Source organism: Haematobia irritans, chromosome 5 (assembly GCF_050003625.1).
Source record: "Haematobia irritans isolate KBUSLIRL chromosome 5, ASM5000362v1, whole genome shotgun sequence".
In the NCBI taxonomy this organism is placed as follows: domain Eukaryota; kingdom Metazoa; phylum Arthropoda; class Insecta; order Diptera; family Muscidae; genus Haematobia; species Haematobia irritans.
The window spans coordinates 9,495,530-9,511,687 of NC_134401.1; the positions used below are offsets into that span (position 1 = coordinate 9,495,530).

General features: G+C 29.7%; 2 protein-coding genes across 6 annotated transcripts in view; one reads left to right on the plus strand and one right to left on the minus strand.

Moving 5' to 3' along the window:
* The window catches only part of Vmat (Vesicular monoamine transporter), a 100,603-nt gene that overhangs the window by 12,205 nt on the left and 72,240 nt on the right, over nucleotides 1-16,158 (minus strand). The window lies entirely within an intron of this gene.
* On the plus strand, nucleotides 10,496-12,023 carry LOC142238594 (uncharacterized). The gene is made up of 2 exons (XM_075310286.1): nucleotides 10,496-10,857; nucleotides 10,920-12,023. The coding sequence occupies exons 1-2, from the start codon at nucleotides 10,680-10,682 to the stop codon at nucleotides 11,978-11,980; spliced, it is 1,239 nt and encodes a 412-aa protein (XP_075166401.1). The 5' UTR covers nucleotides 10,496-10,679; the 3' UTR covers nucleotides 11,981-12,023.

The following is a 16,158-nucleotide window of genomic DNA, read 5'->3' on the forward strand; positions in this document are numbered from 1 at the left end:
AGCATATTTGATAGTATCATCAAGTGTTCCAAGTTTGATTTAAATCGGTTCAGATTTAAGTATTTACTCTTGTTCACTATATTCTTTTAATAGTAGGAAGGTACAGTAGGAATCTCGTATAAAAGAGTATTGTTGTAAGAATGGCGATTATTTCGAGTTTTCCTACGGGAACTCTACCAAGGGAGAGGTGGGTTTAGGTTTGGTGTAATATCAGCTAGTTAGTTTAGGCTCGCTGAGACTATACAGGGTGTAGAACTTCTCTCTTATCATTGACAGCCGCCTAATTCTAGGTTATTCGGTGGCAACAGGGTTTTAACCCATAACCCTTTGTATGCAAGGCGAGCATGCTGGTAAATCAATTCAAAAATATTCAACAAGCTATAGTTATATTGATCTTAATGAAAATGTGTCTAGGGCACGGTTGCCACTCAATCCAAAAATTGAAGAAATTTTTACAAAAAAAATTTTTAAATAAAAAATCTTATTTTTGATTTCTATAGAAAATGTTTTGTCAAAATTTTTTTCTATAGACAGTTTTATAAAAATTTTTTTTCTATAGAAAATTTTGTAAACAATTTTTTCTATAGATAATTTTGTCAATATTTTTTTCTACAGGAAATATTTTTTCTATAGAAAATTTTGTCATAATTTTATTTATATAGAAAATTTTGTCAAAATTTTATTTCTGTAGAAAATTTTGTCAAAATTTTATTCCTATAGAAAATGTTGTCAAAATTTTATTCCTATAGAAAATTTTGTCAAAATTTTATTCCTAAATTTTTTTCTATAGACAGTTTTATCAAAATTTTTTTCTATACAAAATTTTTTAAACATTTTTTTCTATAGATAATTTTGTCAATATTTTTTTCTATAGGAAATATTTTCAAAATTTTTTCTATAGAAAATTTTGTCAACATTTCTTTTCAAAAAAAAAATTACTCCTAGAAAAAATGTTGTCAAAATTTTATCCTACATAAATTTTTGTCAATTTTTTTTCTATAGAAAATTTTATCAAAATTTTTTTCTTTAGAAATTTTTATCAAAATGTTTTTTTCTATAGAAAATTTTGTAAACAATTTTTTCTATAGATAATTTTAGCAATATTTTTTTCTACAGGAAAATTTTCAACATTTTTTTCTATAGAAAATTTTGTCAAAATTTCATTTCTATAGAAAATTTTGTCAAAATTTCATTTCTATAGAAAATTTTGTCAAAATTTCATTTCTATAGAAAATTTTGTCAAAATTTTATTTCTGTAGAAAATTTTGTCAAAAATTTTTTCTATAGAAAATTTTGTCAACATTTTATTTCTATAGAAAATTTTGTCAAAATATTATTCCTATAGAAAATTTTGTCAAAATTTTATTCCTATAGAAAATTTTGCCAAAATTTTATTTCTATAGAAAATTTTGTCAAAATTTTATTTCTATAGAAAATTTTGTCAAAATTTTATTCCAATAGAAAATTGGTGAAGTGCCACTTAGGTGGAGAGGATTATTTTGCAAAATCTACCAAAACATCAAGAATTCTACCAAACAGTAAAAAATTACGATTTTTGGTAGAATTCTACCAACTATGGCAACCATGATCTAGGGTTCTACATTAATCATTATAAAAACCGACAGACTAGCAATCAAAGCGCAACAAACAACTAAAAAAAAGTTCAAAAATAATTGACCTTTTCTCTCTTCTATGTTATTTTAATATTAGAAATATATACAAGAAATTCGGTATAGTGGAAAGGTACAGTACGAGATTCCGTATAGTCGTGAAATTCAGATTAGATTTTGCGATTTCAGTGAAGTAAATCAAAATTGATTTAATTCTATTGCCGCTGTCTATATGTTAGGCCGGGTAACTTTTTCTGTTGTAGTAGTAGGGTACAGTAGGAATCTCGCAAAGTAGATAAGAACAGTAGGTCTCACAGTTGGTTTCAGTCTCGCTATAAGAAAAGTTCGTGTCAACATTTTTATATTTTCCGAATCTTAAATATGATATCTAACAAAATATCCCCCAAATTCAAAGAAATTTTAGCTACGCTTCGGTATTTTACATACATGCATAGTTGCTTCTCTTAACCTTCTTTATATTTTGTTATCGCACCATAACTAACTTCCTCTTGGTTATTTGATGAAAAGTGTTTTTCATTTAAATTAAATTGCGTTAACAAGTAACTTCTTGTTGATGGTTAGTTTTAACATGTAGACAATTAATATATTTGCTTTACTTTTAATTACTTTTCTCAACGAAACAGATAATAGGTTTTAGATTATAGGTCTAATAAAAAACCTAAATACTTGAAACTTTCAGACTGACGTGATTATGAAAGGTCATATCATAAAATTCGAATTCCATTCGGCTTGAGAATAAGGAGTATAACCATTACAATTGAGTTGCTTAAGAGGATTTGTAAGTTTCACTTTTAACCAATTAATTTGGTCAGTTATTATAAATGGTGTTTTAAATTTGTGAAAAAAATTTAGGACTCCCAAAAATAAAAATAAAAAAGAAATAATTTTCATTTGATTTTATAGATCAAATGAACATTTTAAGGATCCCCAAAATTATGCTTTGAAGAATTTACCTTTATTCTGGGTTCAAAAATGCTTCATCCCAAATCAATTGATTTTCATATTGTACTTCTTTTGCTTTTCCTATAAAAACCATCTTTGATCGAGTATAAGAAGATACCTTTGAATTATATTATCGATATTAAAATTATTAAAGATTTTCTGAACTAAAACGATCGAGCGCACCAAATTTTTCGCCTCTTTCATATTTTAATAAATAATTTTATAAGAATTACAATATAGTAGGAATGCACAGTAGGAATCTCGTATAGTACAAAAGATGGAAATTTTCATCAAATATGATCATAACATTATATTTTTAATTGTTTCATAAGATTGAATAACGAAATACAGTGGTGTCCGCTTTGAATGCAAAAGATCCTGGGTTCCCGCCCAGTTTCGACGAAAAAGTTTTTTCAGCGGTGGTTTATTCCCTCTCAGTATTAATATAGACTAGGTCATTGATCCAAAAAACAAACGTTGTAAAATTAAAAACCAAACGGAATTTAAATATAGCTTCCATATATTTTACTCAAAATGTCTAACATAATTTTTTGTAACTCACAATTAAACATTAGAACATTTCATTGAGTAAAACCACCTTCACGCTATTAGTTCAAGTGTTCCTCTTTGGAAAAATACTTCATTGAAATTACAAAAAAAAGCACATGTTGCTCTATGCACTCTAAGTCTCACCTCTCCAGTATCGCATAATAAAATTCTATCATCGTGTTTAGTTATCATGTTAACAATGTTTATAAAATTCAATTTCTGCTGCCGCAGGCTTAAAAGTTTAAAGTACTTTGGTGGTTTGGTCTGTGAGTGTTACAGCCACAATTATACAAACAACTGACAGCCGGAAGACAACAACAATTATATGAAAGCCAGCATACACACACACAAACTATTAAATTCTCAACATTTCCTATTACTTGCAATGCTTAGGGTCGCATTGCAATGCAAAGTTTTGGAGTATGTCCTAGCAAACATTTTTGGAAGTGTTCCCAAACTCCTCATTCAGGTTTTAGACTCTTTAAGAGGACTTACGATAGTGAGCATGTTACAGTATAAAAGTTTTAAAGATGCGATGGGAAATTGGCATAATAGATAGGTACAGAGGAACCAAGTATAGTAGATAGGTGCAGTAGGAATCACATATAGTAGATATGAGGAGTAGGATTTTCATTTGATTAAAATTTTGGTATCGTCGAAAGGACTCCTGAAGGGAATTAGAGATATACAAATTTGAAATGAAAATTCTCATATTTCTTTAGAACTTGTCATGTATAGTAGAAAGGTGCAGTAGGATCAAGTATAGTAGATATAAGCAGTAGGAATTTCAGCTGATTAAAATTTTGTAAACGTCAAAAGGACTCCTGAATGGAATCAGAATGTAAGAGGTATACAAATTTGAACTAAAAATTCATAAGTTTCTTTAGAACATGTCACGAGGTATAAATATGGGAATGAATCTAGTAAATGTAATTCCTGTCTACAATTGGAATCAAGCATAATTGCAAGATATAGTAAGAATATCGCATCAATACAAAGTTCTTGCTTGCAAATTAATGCCATACCTGAATATATTCTTCCCCATTTCTTTTCCAAGGGCAATGGAGACTAATGAAAAATCGGCCAAATAAACATATATTATATCCAATTTTTTTTTATAACGAGTCAAATTTACATACCATCAATAATACAACATTTTTGCTGGGCTATATGATATGGTAAACGTTGGTGTTGCATGTTTCTGACATACTTTTGTGGCACGCCGGACTACCAGACTGCCTACAACTCTATACCACTTCATAATTGCTTTGGTGTAATATTGTGGCCATATTTAGACATTTATCCTTTTTATCATAGCAAGGGGAAATGATTTTATTAGGCTCATGGTGTTTTACAAAACCATTGCAGTTACTTTATAGAGTCACTGTTGGTTGGTTTTGCACTAACTAAAAATATGAAGTCTGGTGTTTTGGAGTTCTTATACCCATGACTGCATGTGGAGTTTAGTCCTTGTAATTCTCCAAAGTGTAATTATTTGCCTATCATAATGTGGGTAATTTACAAGATTATTTCCAAAGGTCTACATTGGTGTTGGGAGCTTTTAAATTTGAAGGGTTGTAATGATAATGGAAATAATTAAAAAGGTTTAAAAATCTCAGAAAAAACTTTCTCACCAGTATTACATAGAGGGTATAAAGCACCGGTGAAAAATTTGTTGATGATATTGCGAGTCGTGCTTTCGTATCAAAACTAGGCATGTTAAACATTGCACTACCGTGTTTACCTTAGTTGAGCTTATTACATAATTTTCAAGAAAACATTTTTTCCTATGTACTATATAATAGGAAGGTAAAGTAGGAATCACGTATAATAGAAAGGAACAATAGGAATCTTGTATTATATAAATATTGCAAAGGAAATAAATTATTAATTCATTATTCTTAAAATACATAAGAAATGTTATCCTGTTGTGAATTTCTGTTTTAGAGGTTCTTTGCAACACTCAGAGATGTCACCATCATTACTGAGAGGAGATTAAAATCCGCTGAAAACTTATTTGATATTCCGCCGAAAATGGAACTGAACCCCTGATCCTTTGTATCTAAGGCGTACATGCTAACACCACCGTAGTTACCTTCATTGTCTTCTTAAGAAAATTTTCAAGATAGGTATATATTTTTTCGATTATATAGTAGGAAGGTACAGTAGGAATCACGTATAATAGAAAGGTATAGTAGGAATCCTGCATGATGTAAATATTGAAAATCGGTCATTTGTTTGTGATTCAACGTAAAAGTAAAGAAAACATTGGATAATTTTTCTTAACATACAGAATAAATTTTATCCTATTGTGAAATTCAATTTTAGAGGAGCTTTGAAATATTTGGAATTGTCACCAGCATAACTGATAAGGAATAAACCATCGATGATTTTTTTAGTGTTCGGCCGAAAGTTAGACTGAACCCATAAGCATTTGTATATAATGCAGGTATCTTAACACAATTGAACCATCGTGTTTACCCTAATTGAGTTTATTAAGATAAGAAAAATTTTAAGAAATAAATTTGTTGTACTATATAGTAAGAAGGTACAGTAGGCATCACGTATAATAGAAAGCTACAGAAGGAATCCTGCATGATAGAATTATGGAAGATCGGTAATTTGTTTGTATTTCATCGTTAAAAAAAATGTCCTGACATGAGTTTTAGTGAGTAAACGAATTATGTATTTGGGGCCTATTTCTCAGAGTATATAACATTCGGACCAGACGAATACATCAATTGGAATAAAGACTAAATGTATTTTTTTTATTTCTTCTTCGGGTTAGAGTGGATCTATAAGAAATTATATATTGGTTACCCCATTTATGCTTACGACATAGAAATAAAAAACTACATGAATTATTTATTGATACCTTTACCAAATAATTAATTTTGTTTTTTTTTTTTTTTTTTTTAATTTTAATAATCAATGCATAAATTGGGTGACCCATGCATCTTATGTATTGTTTTTTATTAGATAAATTCAGTACTAAACTTTTTTTACGTTCAAAAGTTTTTTGTTAATCAAAAAAAACACATTATATAGTAGGAAGGTGCAGTAGGTATCCCATATGGTGGGAATTTCGCATATTTAATTAATTTTTTTTCAAGGAATCCTAAAAAATTCATTACGTAGCAGTAAGATATAGTAGAAAGGTACAGTACCCAAATGGTAGATGGGTACAGTAGGAATCTCGCACATTTAGGGGTATGTTCCAATATTCGGGATCGCCAATATTGGAACAACAGAGTTCTAGTTGAATAAGAATTGAATTTAAATCCGATAGTATCACAATTCTTTTCTTTATAAGAAAACTAAATTCTTGCGATTTGAGATTCCGAATATCGCAACATGGGGCTTAAGTATTTTTTATTTTTTATTTAACCCCCAGAATTGTGTCATCAAGATAGCTTTATCGCGACCGAAATGTAATTCAAAAAATACGTTAATATAGCAGGGAGGTATAGTGGGAATGTGCCGTACAGCAATAGCATATAGTAGATGGGTACAGTTGGAATCCCGCATGTTTAAATCGTGTTTTATTTTATTTTTTAATGCATGTTAAACTACGATGTCATAAAGATGGTTTCATAGGTATTTGATGTTTTCATAGTTCTTTTTTTTTTTTTGTTATAATAAAAAGAGTTTCTAAAGTAATTTAAAAAAATTCAAAAATTTCCAAAGTGAGAATTGAAAATCTTCCAACATTTTTTTTAATACTTATATGAAACTTTGTAGTTGATTTGAAACATTATACATATAATTTTTGCTTCGTTCTAATAAAGTCAATAAAAACATGTTTCCAAGTCATCTATAAACATATGTAGGTAACACCATTGAAATCCGCTAGTCTTGGAAATAGGGAATTTTGATATAATGCTTAAATAAATACCAATGCTTGTATACCATGACTAGTGGCAATTCTTTCTGGATTTGTCAACATAACAATGTTCCAAAAAAACATAATATTATCTGTGTTAACTATGCTAATTATGACATACATTATTAATAAAATAAACCCTTTATTGCTGAGGGGGAAAAACCGAAAGGAAATGTAAAGAAATGGTGCGTATACTGATAAAAATCATTCAGAGGTTTTGATGTTAAGTATTCGAAATTATTTTAGTTTTAAATTAAATAAATTCAATTAGGCTCCTAAGTTTAAAAAATCCGATTGTAGTAAAAACCTAAAAAACTGATTTATGTTAACATTTTGCAGGTCAAACAATTCTCGAAAGTTGTTTGCCATTTTTATATTTGACATTTTCCTTTGATTCGGATCTAGTTGTGACAAAGATATTTATCATCTCCTCAAGAGTCTTAAGAAGCTGTAGCTACAGCTTCTTAAGACTCGAATGGGATTTCAAATTTCAAAAACCCTTGTTTCTTTTGTGTTGTATAGTAGGCAGGTAAATTAGGAATTTTGCATTATATAAATATTGCAGATCTGTAATTTATTTGTGATACGATTATTCTTAAAATACATAAGTAATATTACCCTGTGGTAACAAAAATATTTATCATCGTCTCAAGAGTCTTAAGAAGATAGATAAGGTATGGATAAGATTATTTGACGGAAATCCTTTGTAGCCGAATGAGTTTTCAATTTTCAAGAAGGCAAATTAGGAATCTTGCATTATATAAATATTGCAGATCTGTAATTGATACAATTATTCTTAAAATACATAAGAAATGTTATACTGTTGTGAATTTCTGTTTTAGAGGATCCTTGCAACACTCAAATATGTCACCATCATTACTGAGACGGGGTAAGCCCCGCTGAGGAATTGTTTGGTATTCCGGCGAAAGTAGAACTGAACCCTTGATCCTTTGTATCTAAGACGTGTATGCTAACATCATTACACCACCGTGGTTACCTTAATTATGTTTTTGAAGAAAATTTTCAAGAAATACTTTTTTTCTTTTATATAGTAGGAAGGTACAATGGAATCATGTATAATAGAAAGGTATAGTAGGAATCCTGCATGATATAAATATTGAAGATCGGTAATTTATTTTTTGTGTTTCGATTTAAAAGTTCAGGAAAAAATTGGATTATTATTCTTAAAATACAGAATAAATGTAATTCTATTGTGAATTTCAGTTTTAGAGGACCTTTGGAATATTCGGAAATGTCACCGGCATAACTGATAAGGGATAAACCATCGATGATATGTTTTTTGGGACTGAACCCATAATCCTTGGTATCTAAAGCGTTCATGCTTACACCATTGCATAACTTTACTTGTTTTTGCTTTCTATTATATAGTAGGTAGGTACAGTAGGAATAACGTATAATAGAAGGGTTCAATAGGAACACTGCATGATATAAATATTAAAGATCGAAGATTATTAGAATCTCAAATGCATTTTCCTAGTGATAGCTTTCAATATTGACAACAATATTTTATTTTGATGCGAGAGTTAGGTTAGGTTAGGTGGCAGCCCGATGTATCAGGCTCACATAGACTATTCAGCCCATTGTGATAAGAGAGAAGTTCACATTGGTGAACTTGTCTCTTATCACTGAGTGTTGCCCGATTCCATGTTAAGCTCAATGACAAGGGACCTCCTTTTTATAGCCGAGTCCGAACGGCGTTCCACATCGCAGTGAAACCACTTAGAGAAGCTTTGAAACACTCAGAAATGTCACCAGCATTACTGAGGTGGGATAATCCACCGCTGAAAAACATTTTGGTGTTCTGTCGAAGCAGGAATCGAACCCACGACCTTGTGTATGCAAGGCGGGCATGCTAACCATTGCACCACTGTGGCTCTCTGATGCGAGAGTTATATAGGTTGTACATTTTATATATACTAATATACAAGTAGATATAAATTATTTGTGATTTAAAGGAGCTATGAATATGGGTTCCATGCAAAACCAAAAACCTAAATGAGGTAGGACTCCAGCAATTTATATGGAAAACAACAATACTAACTTTTTATATTGTTTGGGAGTAAATAAATTCCAATTTCCATTTTCAAGTGAGCCTTTTTTGCATTCTGGGATTTGTTAATGGTGGAAACTATAAGCTTTTCCTCCCCATGCACACAGTCCAAAGTAGGCTAACGAGATCCCCAAGAGATTTGTATTGAGTACACCTATTATTTTTTTTCTTAAAACTTTCTATCAGTTCCATCAGTTAGGGTTCATTTTAACACATTTTTTTCAATCAAAAGTGAAAATAAGTCAAAGTGGGCTAACACGATTCCCAAGAGATTTGTACTGGATAGCATTTATTAGTATTTTTTTCGTTAAACTCCATTTTTTTACTAATTAGGGTTCATTTTCATACGTTCTTTTAAATAAAAAATGAAAATGAGCCCCTATTTTTTGGGCTGATTTTTATGTTTCATTTACATTTTTTGGGGTTTATTTTCATGCCATTCATATTCATTAGCCAAACATTTCTGGCACTGTTTAATTTGAGTTTTGGGGCTCATTTTCCTGGAGTCCATTTTCATACCGCCTGATTTAAGTTATTGTAAATTTGTCAATATTTTTTCGGTGTATAATATCTCAGAAGAGGTATGGGTATAGCAAAATCCCAAGAAGAATATGGAATCGAATATTTTGTTATGCTACAACCCAAAATAAAACGAGGAGAACATATTTTTATGCTCTTAATGCTCGAAATAATATGCCCGAAATAAAGCGTCTTAGAAAAATATTTGTGAGGGGATTCAAAAAAAAATATATTTTTTTAATTTGACAAGGATTCTTTGTAAAATTAAAAAATATATATTCGTCCAATCAGATAAAAATAAAATAAAAATAAATAATCGGATGCTCCCTAAAACAGAAGCTTTTTAAAGTGAATTATTCAAGTATCCTATCTAAAATAAATCAAGATAAAAATACATTTTAAAGTTTTAAAAATTAATCCTATCTTCTAATGGAATAGAAAAAACGGATGTTCTCTGAAACAAAAGCTTTAGGTTGAGAAATTTCTCAAGGAGAGTTTTCCCATACCTCCTCTAAAATAAATCAAGAAGATCTTCTTTCCCCTATCTCCCCATTATTTTTTGGGAAAATATACCGCCGTCTATGTGTCACGAAAAACATATTAAGGTAACAGAATTTGCGTGTAAAAGACACTTTTAACCACAGCTACCGAAGGCAAAGCAACAGCAAAAGGAATCACAGACATTAGGAGACAGAGGACACAAACAAACAAACTTTTTCTTATGGCTGTTTGGGAATTGATTATTTTTTGGTCGCCAAGAGACCAAGGCAAGGCAAGAAGGTTTGTTTACCCGCATTTAAACAGCCATCATTGAAATGCCAATGAAGAAAATCATGCATACGATTAGAAAAGCCGGAAGCCAAAGGATTAAATGTCCATGGCAGGATGTAGGACGGAAATTGCCTATCAAGTAAACGGGAATATCGAGGACTGTGAGAATTAGACAAATGTGAAATTGTGTCTTGCATTAATAATTCAAAAAAAAAAAAAAACAATAACTATAACTATAACTATAACTATAACTATAGCAAGACAAGCCCCTCTCCCTAGCGCTTAAAACTTGGTGTAGGGGGGGTTGAGAATCATGAAAACTTCAACCATATGGGAGTCGGCCAGTCGACCTCTATTTGTACGCACTGTTTGGTTGGAAGGTTCCGAATTGAGACCTGGCTTGCAAAGACATTTTCTTGTGGACTATGAAACCAAACGGCCTTTCGAGAGATTAAATTCGGCCTTAAATCGCCAACAGTTCAAGGGGAAAGGTAAGCTAAATGGAATTCTATTCTATGAAGAGAAAAATAAAGAGGATTCTTTTCTTTAATAGATCCTATAAAATCCATTTATACTCAAGATATCTCGGAATCTCTGGAAGTTGACTATACTAGTGTTGATGATCTCTTTCAAATAGATTCGGCTAAACTCACTTTGCATGAACCTATTAAGCCAGGTACTGCTAAGAGTTCCAGTAAAATTTCCAGACGCAGATCTTCAGTACTCTCCAGGAAATTCCAAAGTTATGATAGCTATTACAATCCCAATAGGCAAACAAATCCCAATCGCCGGACTTCTGAATTAAGTGAATTTTTCTCACGTCGCAGTTCCTTACAGGATTTGACTGCAGACAAACAAGTGGCTCCCGATGAACGTTTAGCCGAAAGGGTTCTAAATTGGCTGGATCTGGCAGGCAATGAGGATTTCTTAAAGACTCTTAATGAATTCAAAGACATGGAAGTGAAGTTAACCAAAACCACCAAACTGAGAAGAGATTCTGTACGCAAGGCTCTATGTAAAAGTTCCAATGTGATGCAAAATAATGGCAATAATCAAAACAAGAATGGCTTTAGTATAGCCAAACCTAAGGTGGCTAAGCCAAAAGCCCATAATTCCTCAGCTAATACAGAGCCTACTTGTTCTCATGCCAAAGGTTCAGCAGAGGCTATGAAACACATTACCATAATTTTCAATAAAGAGGGTCAACCCATACGCTTAAATCGTCCTGCCAAAAACATAGATCTCTATAATCTCTCCGGTAGTCCTGGAACGGCTCGCCGTTTAGCCGGCTCCTTGGCTTCGGCTCGTTTATATAAAAGTGCTGAAAATTCTCGTTTAAATACCGAACGTTCTCGCATTGCAAAAGTCAAGGATATTGGTCAGACTTTTGGCGCTCGAAGACGTTTGGACACGGTGGCCGATCTTACTAACTCGAATTTACAAAAACGCCTTAAGGATAGCTCTTTAATGAGTATGAGCTATGGTAGTTTACATGATTCCCGCAAACAATTGCACATATTTATGCCTACTCTACCGAAGAAGGGTGTTGGTATGTCTAACGAGGATGGTGTCAGTGAATTGAGTCATAATTTTAGTGAACATTGTAGAGTTTAGTCGAAAAAATAGAATAGTTTCAATAAAAAAATTTAAATTTGGATTTTTTTCAGTGTAATGAGTTGAGTGTTGTATCCATTACATATTTAGAACTTTAGTGCAAATAATATTCGATATCCAAGATGGGATATAAGCACGGTTGCCACTCGAGTCAAAAATAATCTACCACAATTTTAAGAAAATTTTACCAAAAAACTACTAAATAATTTTTTTTGTAGTGTTTGATAAAATTTTTATGGTTATTATGAACAAAAGTTTTCTTAGGTTTCATTATTTTATTGTAATATTGACTTTAAAGAAAATTTAGTCAAAATTTTATTTCTATAGATAATTTTCTTTTCTATAGAAAATTTTGAAAAATTTCATCTCTATAACATTTTGTTAAAATTTTATTTCTTTAGAATATTTTGTCAAAACTTTATATCTATAACAAATTTTGTAAATTTTTTTTCCTATACAAAATTTTATCTCTATAGAAAAATTTGTCAACATTTTATCTCTATAGAAAATTGTTTCCAAATATTATCTCTATAAAAAATTTTATCTCTATAGAAAAATTTGTCAAAGTTTTATTTCTATAGAAAATTTTGTCAAAATTTTATTTCTATAGAGAATTTTTTCAAAATTTTATTTCTATAGAAAATTTTGTCAATTTTATTTCTATAGAAAATTTTGTCAAAATAGTATTTCTATAGCAAATTTTGTCAAAATCTTATTTCTATAGAAAATTTTGTCAAAATTTTATTTCCATAGAAAATTTTTTCAAAATTTTATTTCTAAAGAAAATTTTATCAAAATTTTATTTTTATTTGTCAATATTTTATTTCTATAAAAAAATTTTATCAAAATATTATCTCTATAGAAAAATTTGTAAAAATTTTATTTCTATGGAAACATTTGTCAAAATTTTATTTCAATAGAAAATTTTGTTAAAATTTTATTTCTATAGAAAATTTTGTCAAAATTTTATTTCTATAGAAAATTTTGTCAAAATTTTATTTCTATAGAAAATTTTGTCAAAATTTTATTTCTGTAGAAAATTTTGTCAAAATGTTATTTCTATAGAAAATTTTGTCAAAATGTTATTTCTATAGAAAATTTTGTCAAAATGTTATTTCTATAGAAAAATTTGTAAAAATTTTATTTCTATAGAAATTTTGTCAAAACTTTATTTCTATAGAAATTTTGTCAAAATTTTATTTCTATAGAAAATTTTGTCAAAATTTATTTCTATAGAAAATTTTGTCAAAATTTTATTTCTATAGAAAGTTTTGTCAAAATTTTATTTCTATAGAAAATTTTGTCAATATTTTATTTCTATAGAAAATTTTGTCAAAATTTTATTTCTATAGAAAATTTTGTCAAAATTTTATTTCTATAGAAAATTTTGTCAAAATTTTATTTCTATAGAAAATTTTGTCAATATTTTATTTCTTTAAAAAATTTTATCAAAATTTTATTTCTATAGAAAATATTGTTAAAATTTTATTTCTATAGAAAATGTTGCCAAAATTTTATTTCTATAGAAAATTTTGTCAAATTTTTTATCTATATAGAAAATTTTGTCAAAATTTTTATCTCTATAGAAAATTTTGTCAAAATTTTATCTCTATAGAAAATTTTGTCAAAATTTTATCTCTATAGAAAATTTTGTCAAAATTTGTTATTTCTATAGAAAATTTTGTCAAAATTTTATTTCTATAGAATATCTTGTCAAATTTTGTTTCTAGAGAAAATTTTGTCAAAATGTTTATCTCTGTAGACAAATTTATCAAAATTTTTATCTCTATAAAAAATTTTGTCCAAATTTTATTTCTATAGAAAATTTTGTCTAAATTCTATTTCTATAGAAAATTTTGTCAAAATTTTATCTCTATAGAAAATTTTATTAAAATTTTATTTCTATAGAAAAATTTGTCAAAGTTTTATTTCTATAGAGAATTTTATCAAAATTTTATTTCTACAGAAAATTTTGTCCAAATTTTATTTCTAAAGGAAATTTTGTCAAAATTTTATTTCTATACAAAATTTAGTCAAAGTTTTATCTCTATAGAAAATTTTCTCAAAATTTTATTTCTATAAAAAAAAGTTTGTCAACTTTTTAGTTCTATAGGAAATTTTTTCAAAATTTTATTTCTACAGAACATTTTCTCAAAAAATTATTTCTATAGAAAATGTTGTGAACATTTTATTTCTATAGAAAATTTAGTTTGAATTTCTACCAATCTACAGTAAGCAGTAAAAAACCTACCATTTTTTTTTTTGAGAATTCTACCAACTGTGGCATCATTGTATATAAGACACCAAAGCCGGCCGGCCGAATCTTGGAGTATGGATTTTTCGTAGGATCGAGAAATCCCATAGCAAACTTCATTTTTTTTAGTGCAATTAATTGCGTGTTAAATTCATTATGGGTCAAGAATTTTAGTAAAAAAATATACAATAGCCAAGGTGGCATATAAGACAGAAAATTCGGCCGGACGTGTCTTGGAGTATGGATGTTTCGTAGAAAACTGATTGTAAACTTGATTTTTTCAGTATAATGAGTTAATTGCAGAATCCATTACAGGACTACAATTTTAGTAAGAAAAGGTACAAGACCAAAAGCGAAATATTAGACAACAAATTTGGCCGGCCGAGTCTTGGGGTATGGATTTTTTGTAGGACCCAGAAATCCCTTTGCAAACTTTTTTTAATGTAACTCATTTCAATCCATTATATATTTAGAGTTTTAAAAAGAAAAAAATATGCGACACCCAAGGAGGAATATACAGCGGCAAATTAGGCCGGTCGTGTCTTAGAGTATGGCTTTTTTTTAGAACTCATAAAACCCATTTCAAAATTGATTTTTCAGTGTAATGAATACAGCGTTGAATCCATTACAGGTCTAGAATTTTAGTAAACACATATACAATACCCAAGATTGGATATAAGACAGCCAATTCGGCCGGTCGGGACTTGGAGTATGGATTTTTCGTAGGTCCCAGAAAATCCAGTGGAAACAAAATGTTTTGAATTAATTGCGTCTTAAATTCATAACAGGTCGAAAATTTTAGTAAAACAAGTATGCGACAGCCATGACGGAAGATATTGTTGCAAATTCGGCCGGTCGGGTCTTGGACTATGGATTTTTCATAGGAGCCAGGAATCCCATAGCAAACTTGATATTTTTCGTGTTAAATTCATTACAGGTCAAGAATTTTAGAAAAAAATTATGCGACACCCAAGACCGAATATAAGACAATAAATTCGGCTTGGGGAAAGGATTTTTCATATGATCCAGAAATCCCATTACAAACTTGTTTCCTGTCAATTAAATTGAGCGTTGAATCCACTATAGGGCAAGAATTAAATAAAAAGAAAACACCACTCAAGACGGAATATACAACAGCAAATTCGGTCGGTCGAGTCTTGGAATTCGGATTCGGCCGAGTATTATATTATTAATTATTCTGAGGATCCATTACAAACTTGATTCTTTTCTTTGTAATAAATTGAGCGTTAGATTCTAGAATCAGGTTCAGAATTTTAGCAAAAAAAAATACCCAAGAAGGAATATATGACTGCAAATTTGATTTTTTGGAGGATCTCGAAAGATCATTTCCTATACTTCTATCTCAATCATTGAACTAACTTCTTCGATCAACCGAAGTCTTCCGTTTTTGGCAGACTATCAATCCTAGTTTCGGCCGAATATCCAGAAGTTTGTTTAACGATGTAGTGTCCCTCTCTCAGTATCCCAAAAAAAGTTTACCCAGACCCAAATATTTTGTCTTTAATTAAAAATTTAATAAGCTATAGTAAACTGCTATTGTAGAGGTACTCATCAGATTACTCACGTATAACTTCGGCCTTGTATTGCTAATTTTCTTGTGGAAGGCTAGTGTGGATTTACTCGCCCTTTCGTGAACTCAAATTTTAAATTAAAAATATTGGCTATATTTTTTTCTGAGTTCTTGTGGAGCACATAGAAGTTGTAGCTTTTAGTATTTGCTCTCCCTCTTTACAAATTAATTAAACAAAATGTTTTTACAGTTACTGATTTCCCTAAAGGTTTAATAAAATTTCAATTTTGTAATAGCCATTGACAAAACCATCACTTACCACTTTAGTAGAAACAGTTTTAACTAAAATTCACACGAATATCCTCGGAAAAGCGGAAAAAACCCTAACATCAG